Genomic DNA, 18,381 nt, shown 5'->3' with positions numbered 1-18,381 from the left:
GTTTTGTAGTGAGTTCTTTTCCTAAATGCTCAGTGACATGGTGAGTCGTTGAAACCATGCATAAGCCCAGCTAGAAGTCGATGTTGCTTACGTGAACGATATAAATGGCAGTTGAACTTAAAATTCAAGGCTTTAAAAGAAGCATGTATTTCCGGACATTTAAGACAAAACGTGTTTTTGCAATATGTAATGTCTACATGCTCCCAAGTGTAAAGAGGAACACAGTTTAGGTCGCCCAGGAATAAAATAACTCAGAGAGCTCGCTTGCGTGCCATTCGTAAGCGAAATCAAAACATGGCAATATTGATTTGAAGTTCGACGCAGATATTAAAAAGACAAAACCCCAAACACACGTAAATAAGTTCAACTAAAGAACAACGTATTCACATTAACAGATAGCCAGGCGAATTTTGAAACTAAAACAGTTTCGGTGTATTTTGTCTTCGAATTTATAATCCCCTATGCAACCACCAACCCCCTGTCTTGCCCCCTCGCACACCCCTAAATCCAATAACGGAGCATAAGAAGATCATCAGAAATATCAAGTGATATTATCAGTTTAATCCCGTTGTTATTTCATGGATCGTGCAATCAGTGTTTTAATCGTCTTAATTCTTACCCAATCTCTATCTTGACCGTCGTGTTATGTAGCGGCAGATTTCGATACTGATGAGCTCTCAGCAACACTAAACAGTCCAAAAAGCACATCCGCTTTTGTCACTATTCTCGGTTTGTGGTTTTTGGAGAAACGTATAGAAAATACAAATGACATTTTTAGCGTGTAGAATCGTGTTAAAATCCGAGAAATGATACCTGGCTCTCTGTGAGCGCATCCGGGCAATTACCTGGAAGACGCTATAATTCAATAATTCAGACTACACATGTTTGTCATGTCTGAGATGTTTTGGCAGCGAAACAAGCCATAACTCGATTTTCACTGAACCCAGTTTACACCGATATAAATTCCAGTGGCTTTAAAGGACTACACTGAACATGCAACAGTCAAGCTTACTATAGCACAAGTCTTAAGAAAATTGGATGTATATATTAATCAACAGATACTTAACGAATAATCGGCCAGCGTAGACAAAATCTTTACAATAACTATTTATAAATCTGCTTGGACAGTGGACTTCTGTCAAACACTGTTATAGTCACACCGTACAAGCTGACGGTTGCAAAGCAGACCACAATTGTATGTTGGATCAAATTTGGAAAAATATCGTGGACGCGGGTGTGTTAGGTGCGCTGTGTTATGGCGAGGAACTACATTCGCCCCCAGGCTACGCCGAGAGAACTGATTTATAACAAATCCCGCCATATCACCTTGACCGTTGGAAAAGCTGATGAAGTTTGCCTGACTTCCGCCGGAATTCCTGCGCTCTCTAGGTGATTGTAAATGTTTTCTTATTGTCTGATCTTTTTTAAGCTTTTCTGCATTTACAACGGCTCCTTTCCTGGAGTAGTGTTTTTAATCCCCCCTTTCTTTTTTCTGCTATCTGGGCTCAGGAATCTTCGTCATCACTTATCGGAAGCAAATTTCAACGTGAGCAATGTGGTCTTTGAGCTCTTGTCTATAACCAATTGCATTTTCAGTAACTTAAGATTCAAGAAAGAACTTTAATGGTACTTAAATATTAACGGGGGAGGGGAGGGTGGGGAGAAGAAGCAAGAACGTATAGTCCAATAACCACAAATAAATCGTGTTGTTTTTAGCTTCATATCCCTGAAAATTCATTGTATCAAACATACGTCACATGTAAATACAATAATTAAAAATGAATAATGAAAACAACAGAGAAGGATTACTGTACGTAATTTTTTAAGACTGTACGTACGATATACAATATAGATGTCAATCATCTTTTCCATCTGATCTAAAAGATTTTAAACTCCTGGCGTAAAACCAGCTGAATTTGCTAACAAATCCAGGCGTTAAAATGCTTAAGGGAGAAAGGAAGGATGTGGCCAGGGGCGGTGACTGATAATTATATATTCTGAATTAACCAAGAGGCCGACTTTTTATTTTCTCATGCCGCACCACTTTCAATATGAATAAAAAGGATATACAAATGACGACATGGATTTGGCGCTGTGGTAAAAGTAATTTATTTAAGCAAGCTACCCACGCGAATCATCTAAATCTGCTTAAGTCTTCGTGTTAAGTTGTCTTTAAAAAGAATAATTGTCGAAATACAAATTACATATTTTGATTGTGGCGTTAAAAACCACAAGTAATCATGGCGCCAGTAGGTCTCTAAGGGGTGTATCTACGTAACAAAACTGTAAAAATATTGACTTCACTTACATGTACTCTTCTCGACCGGGTTTCTATAAATAATACGTTGCATGTTTCATATTTTTAATTGCTGTTAATTTAGTGTAGTATTTATGCATCAATTACTGTCTATCACGTTTTTCTTTTTTAAGAATCGAGTGCCAGACAATTATATTCTATACGGATAGGGCTTCACTGAATGTGATGATTTTCAAATCGGGTCTTTGGCCTCCATAAACTTGCTTCGAGGTTTCGAATCGTAAAAGAAGAATGTCACCAATGTGTTGTTGTTGTTGTTGTTGTTGCTCAGTGTTGTTTATGTAGTCACTTGTTGTTGGCGGCATTTTCAACCAAAACAGATTACGTATTCCGGAAAACGCACCGTTTCCTTTACATTTTTGAATTCCTGAGCACCGTGCCGGCTTGGTCGTTTGGTAAGTGCTTTTGTCATCTGCCAGTCACGTTGCAAAACCTAAGCCGTGACTTGGTTTCCTTGCGTGGTCGAGTCCTCACTTATCCCCGGGTTTATTTTTGTGGCTGACTGTTTTTTTTTTAAAATTACTATTCACTTGAGGTTTGGGTTTGGTTTTTCTTCCACAACAATTGGAAATCTTGAGAACCTCTTAAGTGGATTACCAACTGTTGCTATTTTCTGCATAGTGTAAGTTACTTGCAGTCTCAGGGTGTCTGCCCAGTGAGCAATAATTTCACTAAGTCGTATTTATGACATTCATGTAGAGAATGTTCCAGGTTTTTATTACTTACTTATAAAGATCATCTCGAAATGGTCAGGGTTCAAGAATGTATCCGGAACTCATAATTCTTTCGACGTCGTACGTTGAAAACTTTTCAGAGCCCGAATTTGTTGTGTTGTGTGAACTGTTTAAAAGTACAATACAGGTTGACACAGTTGAATTCAGACTGAAAAAAACTCACCCAGTTGGGTAAGGCAACAGAGCACAGCTATATGGACAATTAACGAGGCAATCTTGTATATTATCTTTGCGATATCATAGCGGAAGAGGCGGCCTACAAGGTTTTATTTTATCAAGCGTCGCGACCATAAAAACAGGCTTCAGTTAACAGCACTGAAATTGCCTCAGAATTCAGTACAAACGTTGACTGGTTCACTTGGTAGCTATAGCAGCACTTGTTTTCTTTTACATAGATTAAAAATATAGATAACTGAATTGTGTTAAATGTCTGGGGCTAGATGCGAACTTAAACTATTTAGGATGCCCTCAGACAATACTATCAGGCTACGCAAGGGGGCTTCATTTTCGGTTCGAGAGCCGCCTTCCTTAGAGGTTTCAAGATAGTTTTTTTTAATCTCCACCAATGAGGTAATATTTATGTCTATTTTGTGTCCATATTTTATATCGTTCCGATCCAAATCCAGTCAAAAGCATACAATTGCTTATCGCGTGACAAAGCTAGTAAAGCCATTAAAATAGGATGTCGTCGGCATTTTCAGCTGGAAGACGACACACACTAGGCGGTCACGCACAAGGCGAATCCCGGCATTTCATTGTAATAAATCGTTGAATTGGAGTGTCGTGGGAATTCGACCGCAAAATCATACCAGCGACAGTTTTTAACAGCTATAAACGCCACTTTCCGACTTTTAAGTGAGTCCATTTCAATGGAGATTGAATCTAGCCCGTTCTCAGGTGTTTGCTTGCTAAGAAGCTTAGAAATATCGAGATTTATTAATTATGGCATAAATCCCGAAAGAATTCAAATACATCTGATATATTGCCACTCGAAATTGACCGATAACAGATAGAGTTGATCGATAGGTCTCGGCCGGGTCAGATTTTAATATTCTTTTCATGATTACTACCTATGATAAGTTTTTCATTCAGTGTAAAATTTTAACGACTTAGAATCTATCTTTTCTGATCAGAGCAAAAAGTGCTTTATTCTATGGACACTCTTTAGGATAACCTTTCCGTTGCAGGTACATTAGTGACTCGAATTAGCGGCTGTTTTCTGCAATCCGTACCACGGAGAGTCAGCAAGAGTCAGTTTTGAAACATATCAGTCTTAGGGAAAGCCGAATTTCATGATGTTGGCCTGAATTTGTTTGTTCGAAATCATGCATGCGGCAAATCACAAAGTCGCATTGATAAAGCTTTTAGAATTGGATTTCAACAAAAGCCATTTATTACACAGACACCAGCAGACAATGTTGGTTTTATAGTTATATGTACTGCACATACTGACATAGCGTTGAAAGCGCAAGGTGTAAAATATATAGCGCCAGTATTGACTTCCACTGAAAAAGGGAATTGTAATTTTTTTCACGTAATCGAAAGAATTTAAACATAATTACAAAAAGTCTTTAATTCATAACTCAAAGAATAACAGCACTGATTTAAAACATATTAATAAACTCCCGAGGAGCTCTGTTTTGATTGGAAATCGCCATGGTCTTTGTAGAGAAGAATTACTGAATCAAAAACTAAGATTTTTAGTTTTTTTTATTCTGTTCCAGACCTAAACAAACCGGAATACCATAAATCGAAACGTAATTCATGCTTTTTTACTCCAAAACGAAACACAGACAAGGAAGGAGTTGTGAGTTTGCCGATTGCCACAGGGCCGCAGAGGTTTTGCGGTTAGCTGTAAAGTCAATTTTCACCTAAATGCCCTCGGGCGTTTAACACATGTGTATGTAGTTAAATTTAATATTCGGAGAAATCAAATTGAAGTTGAAAATGAACGTCTGTAAGCAACGTTCTCCTCAACCTTATATCTTGCTATTTTTATCTGTGAAATTCGCAATTTAAATTTGGAAATTTTACATTTGATCGATTATGTTTGTATTTCCGCCGGAATATATTTTAAGATACGTCATTTCATTGGTTGCGTGGCAACAGGGCTATCCTGGATTTACATAGCCATTATCTGTGAAAGTCCATGCAACCTTTCTTTGACAGCTTTTGTATTTGCTGTCGAGAGTTCACAGAATTAATAACGAGTTTTGCTAGTTAATGGCTAAGCAATCAATACGTTTGACATTGAGAGCAATTCATCAATTCATTTTCTGGAGTGGTTTTCAAATTCTTCTTTCGTCAAGACAAGTCTGGATTTGATATTTATGTTATTGTACCACTCAACAATTCCCTCTCTCACGTTTCCATATTTATGCTAAAGCGAAAAATTCATTAACCGCGTTATCAGACTTTAACGGCTATCTCTCCAGGGAATAATGCTATTTTGCCTAAAAGTATGCAAACAGAAAATCAAGATCGTTCAAAGAGAAGAATTTAAAAAATTCACAGTTGGAGACTAAGACACCATTTTGCACTATTTCACGGCCGGCGAATGTTTTCTTCATTAGGAGAGAAAATTTGTAATGACATTCTTGAAACCCATTCAAGTATTGAAACTATCCGATTACATGTCATTTGGTCACGTGATATATGCATTTCATACAGAACGCTGACCAAGTTCGGTTGAAGTATCATCTTTAAAATTGGGATTTTAGTTGAATAACCTCTCTTCGGGAGCGTTTTAACCGCCAAAAGGGAACTTCCTGCGAAGATAAGTGCGTCCACGGCAGATCAGAAGCGATTTCAACGGTATTTTTCGTCTTTTAGATCGATCTTCAGAGTGCGGAGTAGTTTCCGTTCTGGTGGATGGTTGTTCTATTGTTGGCGAGTGCCGAATCGAGCTTATGATGGCGTCGTTTAGTAAATTCGAGGCTTAGAATCCTGCCGTACGGCTTATGGATGCCCTTCAAACTTGCTGGAAATTGTTCAAATCACAACGACGGATGTATTAGTGCTCTAGTTTCCGTGGCACGGCAAGAAATGAACTATGAGTCATTTCGAACGGACATGTATTCCATGGAATGTATGCCGATTCAAAACCAAACTGTGGCTTTGGTACATTGTGTTATTATGGACCACATGTGTGTTTGATCTTCATCCTAGCTTCACCAGTGCATCAACAGCCACTTTCTATATTTCTGAAGGACTCCCAAAAGGATCTTTTGTCGGCAGCCTGACACACGTCAACTTTAACATCGTAACAGGCATCACTCCTCAAGCTGGTGACTTGAACGTTGATTCAGTTACGAAGATCATTACTACAAACGTTGTTTTGGATCGCGAAACCGTTCCAAACTACGAAATTTCCTTAGTGGCCTTCGCTCCATTTCAGAGATTGCTAGTTTTAGTAAATGTAACTGATGCTAATGACAACACTCCGAGATTTGCGAACGATGTGTACAATTTCAAGCTGTACGAGGAAGGCTCTGTGCAGCAGCGAATCAAGGCATTGGACAAAGATTTCGGCTCAAATTCGACGCAAACATATTCTATATTATCTGGAAACATTGGTAGTGTTTTCAAGCTGACTGAGTTTGTGGATAACAACGGCGCTTTATGTGCAGAACTAGGTTTGGAGCAAGGAAAAGTCCTCGATCGAGAAAAGCGCGACGCATACATTTTGAATGTGTCTGCCAGCGATGGAGGTAATCCACGGCGGACTGGTTTTGCATTACTCAACATTACTGTGCTAGATATAAACGACCATGATCCTGTATTTACGAACAAATCTTATTCAGCTAACATTACCGAAAATTCGGCAATTGGTACACCGATTTTGAAAGTCTTCGCCACTGATAATGATATTGGAATGAACGGTGAAGTTTTGTATGTGATCGAGCGTGGCTCGCACTCGGATCCCAACTTTGTGTTTAGCATCCATGACAAGACTGGAGTGGTAGTGAACAATGTACTACTGGATTATGAAAAGAAACACGATTACAGCATATTAGTTCGAGCAAGAAACCCTGGCGTTCTGGGATCATCCAAGTTTGATGTTGCAACTGTGAGCATTCATGTCCTAGATATTAACGACAATAAACCCGATATTAGAGTAGAATTTCAGCTTGGCGGAAGCTATCAAGTTTCCGAAGACGCCAGTATTGGAACTTCGGTCGCACGAATTTACGTTTCTGACAAAGATTCGGGCAAAAACGGAGAGGTTGATGTTACTCTGGAAGGAGGTAATGGACATTTTAGTGCTAAGTCAGACCCTAATAATAATGTTGACATTATTGCAACTGCTAAACAATTGGATCGAGAAAGACAGGCAGCTTATACATTGAAAGTTGTTGCCAAAGACAGAGGCCAACCCCAGCAAACCTCACAGGAAAGTTTTATCATTAATGTTGGAGATGTCAATGATAACCATCCTGAATTTGATCAAGATGTGTTTACTGCTGTGTTGTCAGAGAATGCTACCATTGGATCAAGGGTTGTGGTCACTCGTGCTGCTGACGAGGACAAAGGTTTAAATGCCAAGTTAGTTTATAATATCTCCTATACACCACAAGATGCTCTTTTCAAAACATGGTTTAAAATCAACCAGACGACTGGAGAAATCTTTACAGCTGCAATGTTGGATCGCGAGAAAGTTCCCCAACCCAAGTTCCTTGTCACTGTGACTGATTCAGGCATTCCACCATTGAGTGCTAACTGCACAGTTATCGTAAACATAAGTGATGCCAATGATAATTTACCAGTCTTTACCAAAACTGTTTACTTTGCAACAGTCGATGAGAATACTGCTAGTGACACCAATGTCACACTAGTTTCAGCAACTGATCGTGACAGTGGACTTAATGGAATTGTAAGCTATTCTTTAGAAACCAATCAAGGAAATACACCTTTTGCTATAAACTCTAAAAGTGGAATTGTAACAACATCAGGACCGATCGACTATGAACTTCAAGCTTCATACATATTTAACATTGTGGCTTCTGATGGAGGCGGGCAAACGGCAACCTCTGTTCTGAACATTTCAGTTGTAGATGAGAATGACAACTATCCAGTCGTAAACCCAACAACATACAGTGTATCACTGTATGAGAATCTGACAGTGGGAGATGTTGTAGCAACAGTTTTTGCCAGAGATAATGATAGTGGTATATTCTCACAACTGACCTTTTCAATTTCAAATGGGAACAGTGACGGTCATTTTTTTATGAAATCATCAACTGGAGTAATAGTTCTGCTTAAATCCCTTGATCGAGAAACAAAGGACTTTCACAGACTTGATGTGGAGGTTACTGACGGTGGTGGATTGAAGTCCAAAAATTCAGCAGTTGTAGAAGTGACAGTCTTAGATGTGAATGATGAGCCTCCAGTTTTTGAACCCAGCTTTTACAACTTCACCATAGTTGAAAATTCTGATTTACACACAGTGTTAGGCTCAGTGTATGCTTCAAGTAAAGATCTGGGAACCAATGCTGATATTTTCTACGCGATCAGTGGAGGCAACATCCATAGTGTGTTCAGCATCAACGCTACTGGAACAATATTTACACAGAGCAACGTTGACCATGAAACAACTCCAAAGGTGTGGCTTAACATTCAAGCTAAAGATGGTGGTAAGCCCCCTCTATATGGCTTTGCGAATGTGAGCGTGACAGTAATTGATCTTAATGACAATCCTCCATCATTTGACAGCGGCATAATTGATGTTGACATTCTAGAAGACACCAAAGTTGGACATACATTTTATAATGTGACTGCGCAGGATCCAGACAGTGGTCATTTTGGACAAGTGAGGTACACTCTTCTTGTGAACCCTAACAACACATTTGAACTGGGTCAAGATACAGGCTCACTGTCATTGACACGTGCTATTGACTTTGAAGGCCCCAGGCAGTATTCAATTCGAGTTTTGGCAGAAGATGGTGGTTCACCGCCATTGAATACCACTGCCACTTTTAGATTGACTGTCGTAGATGTGAATGATCACGCACCCATCTTCCCAAACACTTCGTACACTGTATATGTCAGTGAACGCACACCAGCAGGGACTGACATCTTGAATGTGTCAGCATCCGATGCCGACACAGGGGACAATGCTAGAATTTCATACTCCTTTCAGTCAGGAGTGGATACCACCTTGTTTGGCTTGCGACCAAACGGTTGGATCTTCATAAAGCAAATACTAAACAGAGAGGAAAAAGAAGTTTATAAATTCACTGTGGTTGCAACCGACAAAGGAAATCCCCCAAAGAGTTCGACGGCTGATGTAACTGTCTATGTTGAAGATGTTAATGACAACAATCCAAAGTTCACGCTGTCTTCATACATATTCCCAGTTGATGAGAATGAACCGAACAGAACATTCGTAGGTCAAGTTTCTGCAACAGACAAAGATGCTGGAAGTAATGCCAAGATTGCATATATTTTAATGTCTCCAAGTCCCGAGTTTGTGGTCGATCGAAACACAGGCGTTATAAGAACCAACAAAGTCTTGAACCGAGAACAGGAAAAATCCTTCAGCTTCCTGGTCAAGGCAGTTGATCATGGGCAGAACCCCAGGACAGGCTCTGCCAGTGTCACCGTAACTGTTCAAGATCTTAACGACAATGCACCCATCTTTAAGGAACTATCTTATGAGAAAGCTGTGTATGAGAACATTGATGTGGGGTCTTCGGTCATTACAGTGCAAGCGACAGATCGAGATGTAGGGTCTAACGGTGAGGTCAGCTACTTCGCTGCTAGTACAACTAATATGTTCAGCATAGATGCGCAGACTGGACTGATCACCACTGCAGCTCCGTTGGATCGCGAGAAGAACGAGCGATACACGTTGAATATTGGTGCTAGCGACCAAGGGAACCCACCTCAGTCCACTGTTGTGTTCGTGACTATTCACGTCCTAGATGTTAATGACAATGCACCTCGCTTTGTCAACAACAGCTTCTTCGTGAATGTGCCGGAAAAACAAGCGGTTGGCACTGTCGTGACCACCGTGACAGCCAAGGACAAAGATGCCGGGAACAACGGAAGAGTGCGTTACACAATCGATCAAGGTAACGGTGGAAAAGTATTTGAAATCAACGTGACCTCCGGTGTTATTGTCCTGCGCAGACCACTGGATTTCGAGAAAAGAAGCAAGTACCAGTTGAGGATCGTAGCCAGAGACCAGGGACAAAACAGCCAAAGTAGCTTTTTGTACGTCACGGTGTTTGTGTTAGATTCCAACGACAACACACCCACGTTTGACAGGAACCCCGTCACGGTACAACTACCTGAAGGTGTGCCAACCAACTACAACGTGACCACTATAACAGCTCATGACTATGATTCTGGCCAGAACAGCTGGATTCGGTATTCAGTCGATTCTCAGTCCCCAGGACCTGCGAAATTTAAAGTGGATCCGTCGTCGGGCACCGTGCAGACTATCGGAACAATCGATCGCGAGTTGGTGGACGAGTACACATTGAACATCCGAGCCACCGATCAAGCGTTCACAGAATCCGAGCGATTATCGAGTACCATAACGGTTTTCATCATCGTGGACGATATCAACGACAACAAGCCAGCCTTTGTGTCGCCGAACTACACGTATGTTATGGAAGACGAACCGTTCGGCTACCCTGTCATCACCATCACTGCCATTGATCAGGACTTAAGTGGCAACGGTCGAGTGAAGTACAGAATCGAGCAAGGTGGCAGCGGAGATAGCTTTGGAAAGTTCTCTTTACAGGCGGACACTGGTCTGCTAATGTTGCAGGGCGCGTTGGATTACGAGACCACACCCAAGTATGTCCTGAACATTTCTGCCACAGATGAAGGGTCCCCGCCGCTGTCCTCATACCAGCTCCTCACCATTTTCCTGGTCGATGTGAACGACAACGCGCCGGAATTTCAGCCGAGTCTGTTCCTTGGCAACGTGAGCGAAAACGAGCCCATGGGTACCACTGTGATGAAGATCAGCGCCAGTGATCTAGACAGCGGGTCAAACGGAGCTCTGACCTATAGCATTCCCAGGGGGAAGGTGATGTCCAAGTTTGCCATCAATGAAAGCAGTGGGGTGATCTACACGAATTCGACGCTTGACCGTGAGACAAACGACAAGTATCAACTTACTGTGTATGCCACTGACAATGCGTTCCCCTTTCGCGTCGGCACTTGCAGTGTGATAATTAGAGTTCTGGACAAGAACGATCACGGTCCTGTTTTCAACCCTTCTCGCTTGAATTTGACTGTCTTGGAAGAGCAAGCCCCCTTCGTGTTTCACACTTTAACAGCTCAAGATCCAGACATCGGTGAAAATGGCCGCGTACGCTACGTTCTAAAGAGCGGCGACGAAGACGGGAAGTTTTCAATCGGAGAGTTCTCTGGCGCACTGTCGACAACAGCTCGGCTCAACAGAGAAGACAAAGCTCGTTATGATTTAGAAATAGAAGCAAGCGATGTCACATCTCCTTTTCATAACTCCACCGCTCGCGTGACAATCATTGTCGGTGACATAAACGACAATCCGCCGAAGTTCCAGCAAGATTCTTACGATGTAAATATCCGCGAGCTGACGAAGACTGGCTCTCTTATCCTCACCGTGACAGCAACTGACAGCGACTGGGGAATGAACGGAGACGTAGTCTACTCCTTGAGCAACAATACATTTGGCGTTTTCCGCATCGATTCTAAGACAGGAGAGATCTACACCGTGCAGGAATTCGACTACTCGGTCAGCAAGGAGTACAACTTCCTCTGTCACGCGACGGACAGAGGTGTGTTCCCGAGGAAAGCATCAGTTGCCGTGAAGGTGTCAATCATCGATGAGAACAACCATGCCCCTGAGTTTAAGATGATACCTTATGTCAAAGTGATCGAGCGGTCTGTCGTCAAGCCAGAGGATTTGTTGCTGACAGTTAGTGCAACGGATGAAGATTCTTCATCAATTACTCAAATGACTTACAGGTTTGCCAACGGTTCTTCGCCTCAGTACTTCCTCTTGGAAAGCAACACTGGGCATTTACGATTCAAAAATGTTTCCAGCATTCCAGACGGTGCGTACATTTTGAGCATCGTCGCTGACGATGGCGGCAATCTCACCGGAAGGGGAATAGTAGAGATTGTCGTTGGCACCGTCTCGGTTACTCCACCTCAGTTCGTGAACAGCACGCCAGTCTTCGTGTCCCTTCCCGAGAACAGCCCGAAGAATCACGAAGTGACCCGAGTGTTAGCGAATCCATCGAATGATATAGCGTACAGCATAGTTGAAGGGAACATCGGAAACGCTTTCTACATCAATCCTCAAAGCGGTGTCGTGACAGTGGCAAATCAAGCGCAGCTCGATTTTGAGAGATTGCGTGACTTCCGCCTTTATATCATCGCGTCAAGGTCCTCGTCACGAAATGCTTACTTAACCTTGTACGTCAACTTGACAGATCTGAACGACAACGCGCCAGTGTTTTATCCTGCTAACATTTCCGTCCAACTCACAGAGGACAATGCGTCTTTCACCAGCGGTTTTGTTCCAAGAACAGTAACGTCACTAACGACGACAGACAAGGATTCTGGAGATAACAACAAAATAACGTACGAAATGTTTGGAGGCAACGTGAACGAACAGTTTTCCATTAATTCACAGACGGGTGTAATTTCCACACGGGGACCAATTGATCGTGAAAATAAGACCCTCTACGACCTGGTTGTCAAGGCAACTGATGGGGGAACCCCGCCACAGTCCAGTTTAAGTCACGTGTTTGTCAAAATTATCGACTTGAATGACAACATCCCAGTATTCTCAGGGCCCTATTCAGTGGACGTCGATGAGGACCTTAAGGTGGGATCTGTCTTGAAGCGTCTTGCTGCTTCTGACAAGGACGAAAATCCAAATTTGGCGTACTCCTTCAGTAACGGCAAGAACAGCCAAGGTCTGTTTCACATTGACCAATTCACCGGAGACGTTAGCTTGCTGGGGTCTCTTGATTATGAGGGGACCAAATCTTACTTGCTAAACATCACCTGCAGCGACGGAGTCCACCTGTCAGAAACAACTTTGTCCGTGCATGTTAAAGATGTCAACGACAACGCGCCCAAATTTTTGGACAGCTCTTATCAGGCGACTTTGTCCGAGGAAACAGCGGCAGGGACGTCCATCCTGCGGGTCAGCGCTGAAGACGAAGACAGTGGCTCCAATGGGCAGCTCACTTATGCGTTCGACACTTCCGTCGACGAATTTCGGATTAACAGCTCCTCCGGCGTCATCTACACGGCGAAACGGATCGAAGTTGGCGTTCGGGAATCGTTGCTCTTCGTGATCGTGTCGGCCACTGACCATGGTACTCCCACTCAGCGTGCTTTTGTCACCGTGCAAATCAGAATCAACCGAAAACCAAGGTTTAGCCAGGCAGCCTACAAGGCGAGCATTCCCGAAGACACGAAACCCGGTACTTCGGTCGTGACGGTTTCGGCAGTCGATGACTCCGGTTTGAACGTGGCCAAGATCAGTTACGAGCTTAAATTTGGTGATCCCCAGTCACTGTTCAGGATTGGTCGCCGTAGTGGTGTCATAGAGGTCAATAAAGATGGTTTGGACTACGAGACGGAATCGAATTACCTCCTTGGTGTTGAAGCGCGGGATGACAGCACGAATAAGAGCGTTGTAGTTGAAGTGAACATTACCATCACAGATGTGAACGATAATCCACCAGTTTTCGATCCCGCGAATTACGTTCAAGAAGTCAACGAAGACGTGCCGAACGGTACGATGATTCTCCGAGTGAATGCATTGGATAGAGACTCGGGATTGAACGGACGCGTGGTGTTTTCCATCGGGTCAGGCAATGATAAACAGTCTTTCAAGATCGACAGCACGACTGGTGAAATAGTGACGATCAAGCCGTTAGATCACGAGAGTATCAAGGAACATAAGCTGTCGATAGAAGCTAGAGATGAAGGTAAGACTACTCTTTTATTTGATTTATTTTGGTTTAACCTAGGAATTACCGATGATGTGCTGGACCGGGTGAGAGTAATCTTGACTGTTGTGGACGATTGGCGTTAAGTGGATGGATCCCAGATGGCGAATCTTGAAAGAATCAACGATTTTTTTTAGTTTATCGTTCGTAATCTGTGTTTATAATCTTCCTCACACGTTACTTCCCTGGCGTTTTTGTTCATTAACCAACTGCTAGTTTTATCCTTAAAGCGGTTACACACGACTGAGTACTTCCGACCATGTTTAGTCCAACCAGCGATCTTGCACTAGGTAGTGTAAGTTTTCTTTCAATTGCCCTCAAATCCAGAGGAAACGTTGGACCCAAATCTATGGAAAACTGAAAACAGTCCTGAAAAACAGACTCGAGATGGGGGGTGAGGTGGTGCGTAACGTTTTGCGCTCGCAAGAAAATTGTCACGCAACCGTGGTTCAAGAAGGATAGGTTTCTATGCCTAACAACAATTGTTTCTCACCGAAGTTTCTCACCCTAAGGAATCAAAATAATCTGCTTTTAGCCAGTCTTGAAGTTGAAACATGTCTGTTTCTTTTTCAGGTGTTAAACGAAAGAAGAGCCTTGCATCTGTGATAATCAAAGTAGGCGACATAAATGACAACGTTCCTGAATTTTACATCCCTCATCCTGATAAAGTGGCGGTGGAAGAAAACTCACCCGTGGGAACATCCTTCTACGATGTTACTGCTGTTGATCGCGACTCTGGGAACTATGGAGCGGTCAAGTACAGCATCCTCGGGGGGAGTGGCTGGAGCCTTTTTGTCATCGACAGTTTCAGCGGAGAGCTCAGTACCAACGCAACGTTTGACTACGAAACTCGTAATAGTTACGTTTTGGAAGTCAAAGCTGAAGATGGAGGAAGCCCACCTCTGACAAGCAACGTAAACCTGACAGTTTACATCAAGAGCGTGGATGAAAGCGATCCCAAGTTTGAAAAGAGTAGCTACGAGTTTGACATCCCTGGTAACGCGAAAATCGGCGACGTTGTAGGGCAGGTAGTCGCCACAGACGAAGATGAAGGCGAAGATGGAGTCGTACGTTATTCGTTTGAGTTTAGCAGTTCAGATGTGTTTGCAATCAATGGAACTTCCGGAGTCATCTTCGTGAACAAGTCGCTCGAGGGAGTCAACAGTGCTAGGCGCAGCCGAAGAAGTATTGATTTAGCCGATGAAGAATCGATTGGGTCACGCCGGAGAGCAAGAAGAGAAACTGACGTGACAAAGGTCACGTTACGCGTACGCGCCGATAGCGGCAAAGCAAAGTCAAAGGCGAGTTTGGTCTTGGTTGTAGTAGGAATAGACTTTGCCTGTCCTGGATGTCCGACCACAGGAGCAAGAGATGATGAGGACGACGGAGGAATAGCTGGTAGCACTTTGTCTATAATTATTGCCTTAGCAGTCCTGGCCGGGGTCATTTTAATCGCCTTTATCGTCGTTATGGTCGCCATTTATATGCGAAAGAAGAAGAAGAAGAGGAATCGACAGCATCCTCGCTTGCGTTACGATGGCTCATTCGATGAGATCACCGTGCATCCTCAAGCTCCAAATGGAAATATAAACCACGTGGACTCATCCCTTGATAACGTCTCCACGCCGCGCGGCTATTCTCAGGAGTGCTCCCCGCTGAACGGCCCGAGTGACTCGCCTGCCCGTGGAACCGAATCCTCGGATACGCCGAACAGCGCGTCGAGCGGTCGAGGATCATCCGAAGGTGTCGATTTCGAAGATGGCCATCCGCCGGTGATCGTGAACGGAGATATCGGGAGTCTGCATTCGGAGAACTATGTCAAAACTGTTGTGGGACCGGATTCAGGGATTCAGCAAGACTCTGATCAAGTTTCTCAGCTTACGATCAGTGACGGAAGCAGCATGATGCAAGGGGAGGGCCTCGCGATCGATAAACAAACGGACAAAATCGATAAGTTACTCGCTCGGCTGGGAAGTCAAGAAAGCCTTCACGTGTTCGGTGAAGAAGGGGGCGGCGAGGCGGACGGCGGAGTGGACGTCAGTAATTTATTATACGCGAAGCTTGCGGAAGTCGACGCCGACGAGGATGAATCGATTATCGACGGCATGAGACCGTATGTCGAAGAAGGACACGATCATCCTTCGTACGGTGGCTCGTTAAGTTCGATCGTAGGTAGTCGTGAAGAACTCACCGGAAGTTATAACTGGGATTATCTGCTTGACTGGGGCCCACAGTTTCAGCCGTTAGCGGACGTGTTCCTTGAAATTGGTAAAATGAAAGACGACGCCCCTCCGAAGAAATCTTTGAGTCTGAGTTTGCCTTCGAGTCAAGGATCAAGGAATCCTGCAACAGGAATGGTGACAACAGACATGCTTTCTTCGGTTTCTTCACTTCCTCGCTCACCTATTAGCCCTCCGTCCACACGCTATACTTCGCCGGCATTTTCGCCGAACTTTACTCCTGCTATTACGCCTTTAGTGACTCGTTCTCCGTCGGTTTCTCCTTTGGACACGGGTGCGTCATCCCCGGTATTTTCGCCCCCTGCGGGGGCCACACCGAAGTCAGGCTCGCGACCGTCTTCAATGCACGTGCTGCAGTTGCGTAGAGACTCTCATGATGGTTCGAACTCAGATTTGACTCACTCGCCGTCAATATCAGACAATGAATCCAATCTAGAGATCGATGTATAGCGAATTTTGTATTGTAATAGTACCACAGTCCTATACAGTGGGGAAATCTTCGCGCAGATACGGTTCCTTATTTTTGCGGTGATAACAGATTACAAATATATCTCGTTTTTTTTCGTTACTCTAGAAATTGAGCTTCACAATGTTTTTAAGAGCTCTTAGAAGGTTTTTGATACAAGAAAACAAGTTTTGATCTTAGTTTTCATCGTGACATCCAGAAGTGTCTGTAGTTTTCGTTGCGGAAGATGTTCACCTATAACAAAGCGAGTCTTATTGTATAATATATCAAGCAGAGTATTTCTATTTTTGTAAATAAGCGATGATATCTTACAGCGCAGTTTTACAGTTTCCAGAATGTATATAATTAACGAACGAATCAGAGTTCAGGCCTTGGCTGTTTTTAAGTTTAAAGGTATTTACTAGTGAAAGCCTTAAGGGAATGGAACGCAATCGACGTGCAAGCTCGTGCTCCAGAAATGATATTTTATTATTAGCTTGTAAAATACCAAGGTTTTAACCTGACTAATAGAACAGTTTTGTATGAAGAAAGTTGTGCTGTTGTTGTCCATTTCGTTTTATGTAGGGGGTTGCGTGGAGGGGGGGGGGTGGGGAGAGTGTCAGTGGAAAAATGTCTGCAGAATTTCGTGATTTTCGGTCTTCGTATTTCTCTGCAGGGTTTGGGGAGGCACAGGTCTTAGTACATCTGGTTAAAAGGGCCAAAGCCCTTCAACCGGGCGTAATGGAAGGGAATGATCGAATAGTACTAATATTCGACAAACAGCGTACGGAAGTTCGTGGCAGGATTGCTTTCATGGCACCAAAAATAGGCTCGTTAACCACACCCACTACGGTGGGGAACAAGACCACACCTTAAATAGCGTCGTAAAATCCAGCCCATGCAAAGTACTAACACACTAGATAGGTGATCACAAAGGTACTAGCTGAAAAAAGTGCAAGTAGAGAGAAAAAGTGGATATAATCATGGCGGTAATTGCATCTTGCCCAGCCCTCTCAAAATGGCGTTCCACGCCTCTTGTCTTAGCGTTTATTCTTCACTCCGCACCCTTTTTAATATTTTCCTGGGAGCCCCTAGCCATCCTTCTTCGCTCCCCCCCCCCCCCCCCTGAGCCACTCGGGGAGGGGAGCGGCGGACGGCTGTTTTCGTAACCAAGGGAACCCCCTATTCCTTCCCCGTTCCCTCAACCGGGCCCTTCCCCCAACCCTAGTAAGCCATGCGATTGCACCATCTTAAGTGGAACAAGCCAGAGATTCCTGGCTACTCTGCAATTAAAAGTCAAAGAAGCTTTAAAAGAAGCTTGCAAAAAAACTAGGCTGCGAACAGGCTCCAGGCCGGGACGGGAAAGGACGGGAAAAAAAAACATTCGGCGAGCAAAGCGGGCGGCCGAAGAATTCGGGTTCGCCGGGATCGGGAACCTGTTCGCAGGCTACAAAAAATCCCGCAAGATGCTGCACGGTTTTTCAGTTTTTCAATTTGTATGATTGCTTACTTAACGCGAGCTAGTTATTAAAGGATCTATTGTAGGACTCCAAGTTCTCAATTATTTCCTTATTGCGTGGTATACTTGCTGTATCACGAGAACGAAGAAAGTGGGCGCGAAGCGCGAAGGTCACCCGCGAGTGACTCGCGAGGGCTTTGCGCGTGTTTCTGC

The 18,381-nt window shown here is 43.5% G+C and overlaps 1 protein-coding gene across 1 annotated transcript; it reads left to right on the top strand.

Moving 5' to 3' along the window:
* The first annotated feature begins 5,602 nt into the window (after positions 1 to 5,602).
* Positions 5,603 to 18,357, top strand: LOC145497571 (protein dachsous-like). Its single transcript, XM_081477388.1, has 2 exons — positions 5,603 to 14,003; positions 14,598 to 18,357. Exons 1-2 carry the CDS (start codon positions 6,104 to 6,106, stop codon positions 16,712 to 16,714), a joined length of 10,017 nt encoding a protein of 3,338 aa, XP_081333514.1. The 5' UTR covers positions 5,603 to 6,103; the 3' UTR covers positions 16,715 to 18,357.
* The last annotated feature ends 24 nt before the right edge of the window (positions 18,358 to 18,381 follow it).

The sequence above is a fragment of the Orbicella franksi genome, chromosome 9, assembly GCF_964199315.1.
Source record: "Orbicella franksi chromosome 9, jaOrbFran1.1, whole genome shotgun sequence".
In the NCBI taxonomy this organism is placed as follows: Eukaryota; Metazoa; Cnidaria; class Anthozoa; order Scleractinia; family Merulinidae; genus Orbicella; species Orbicella franksi.
This window is presented reverse-complemented; position numbering and strand designations above follow the sequence as displayed.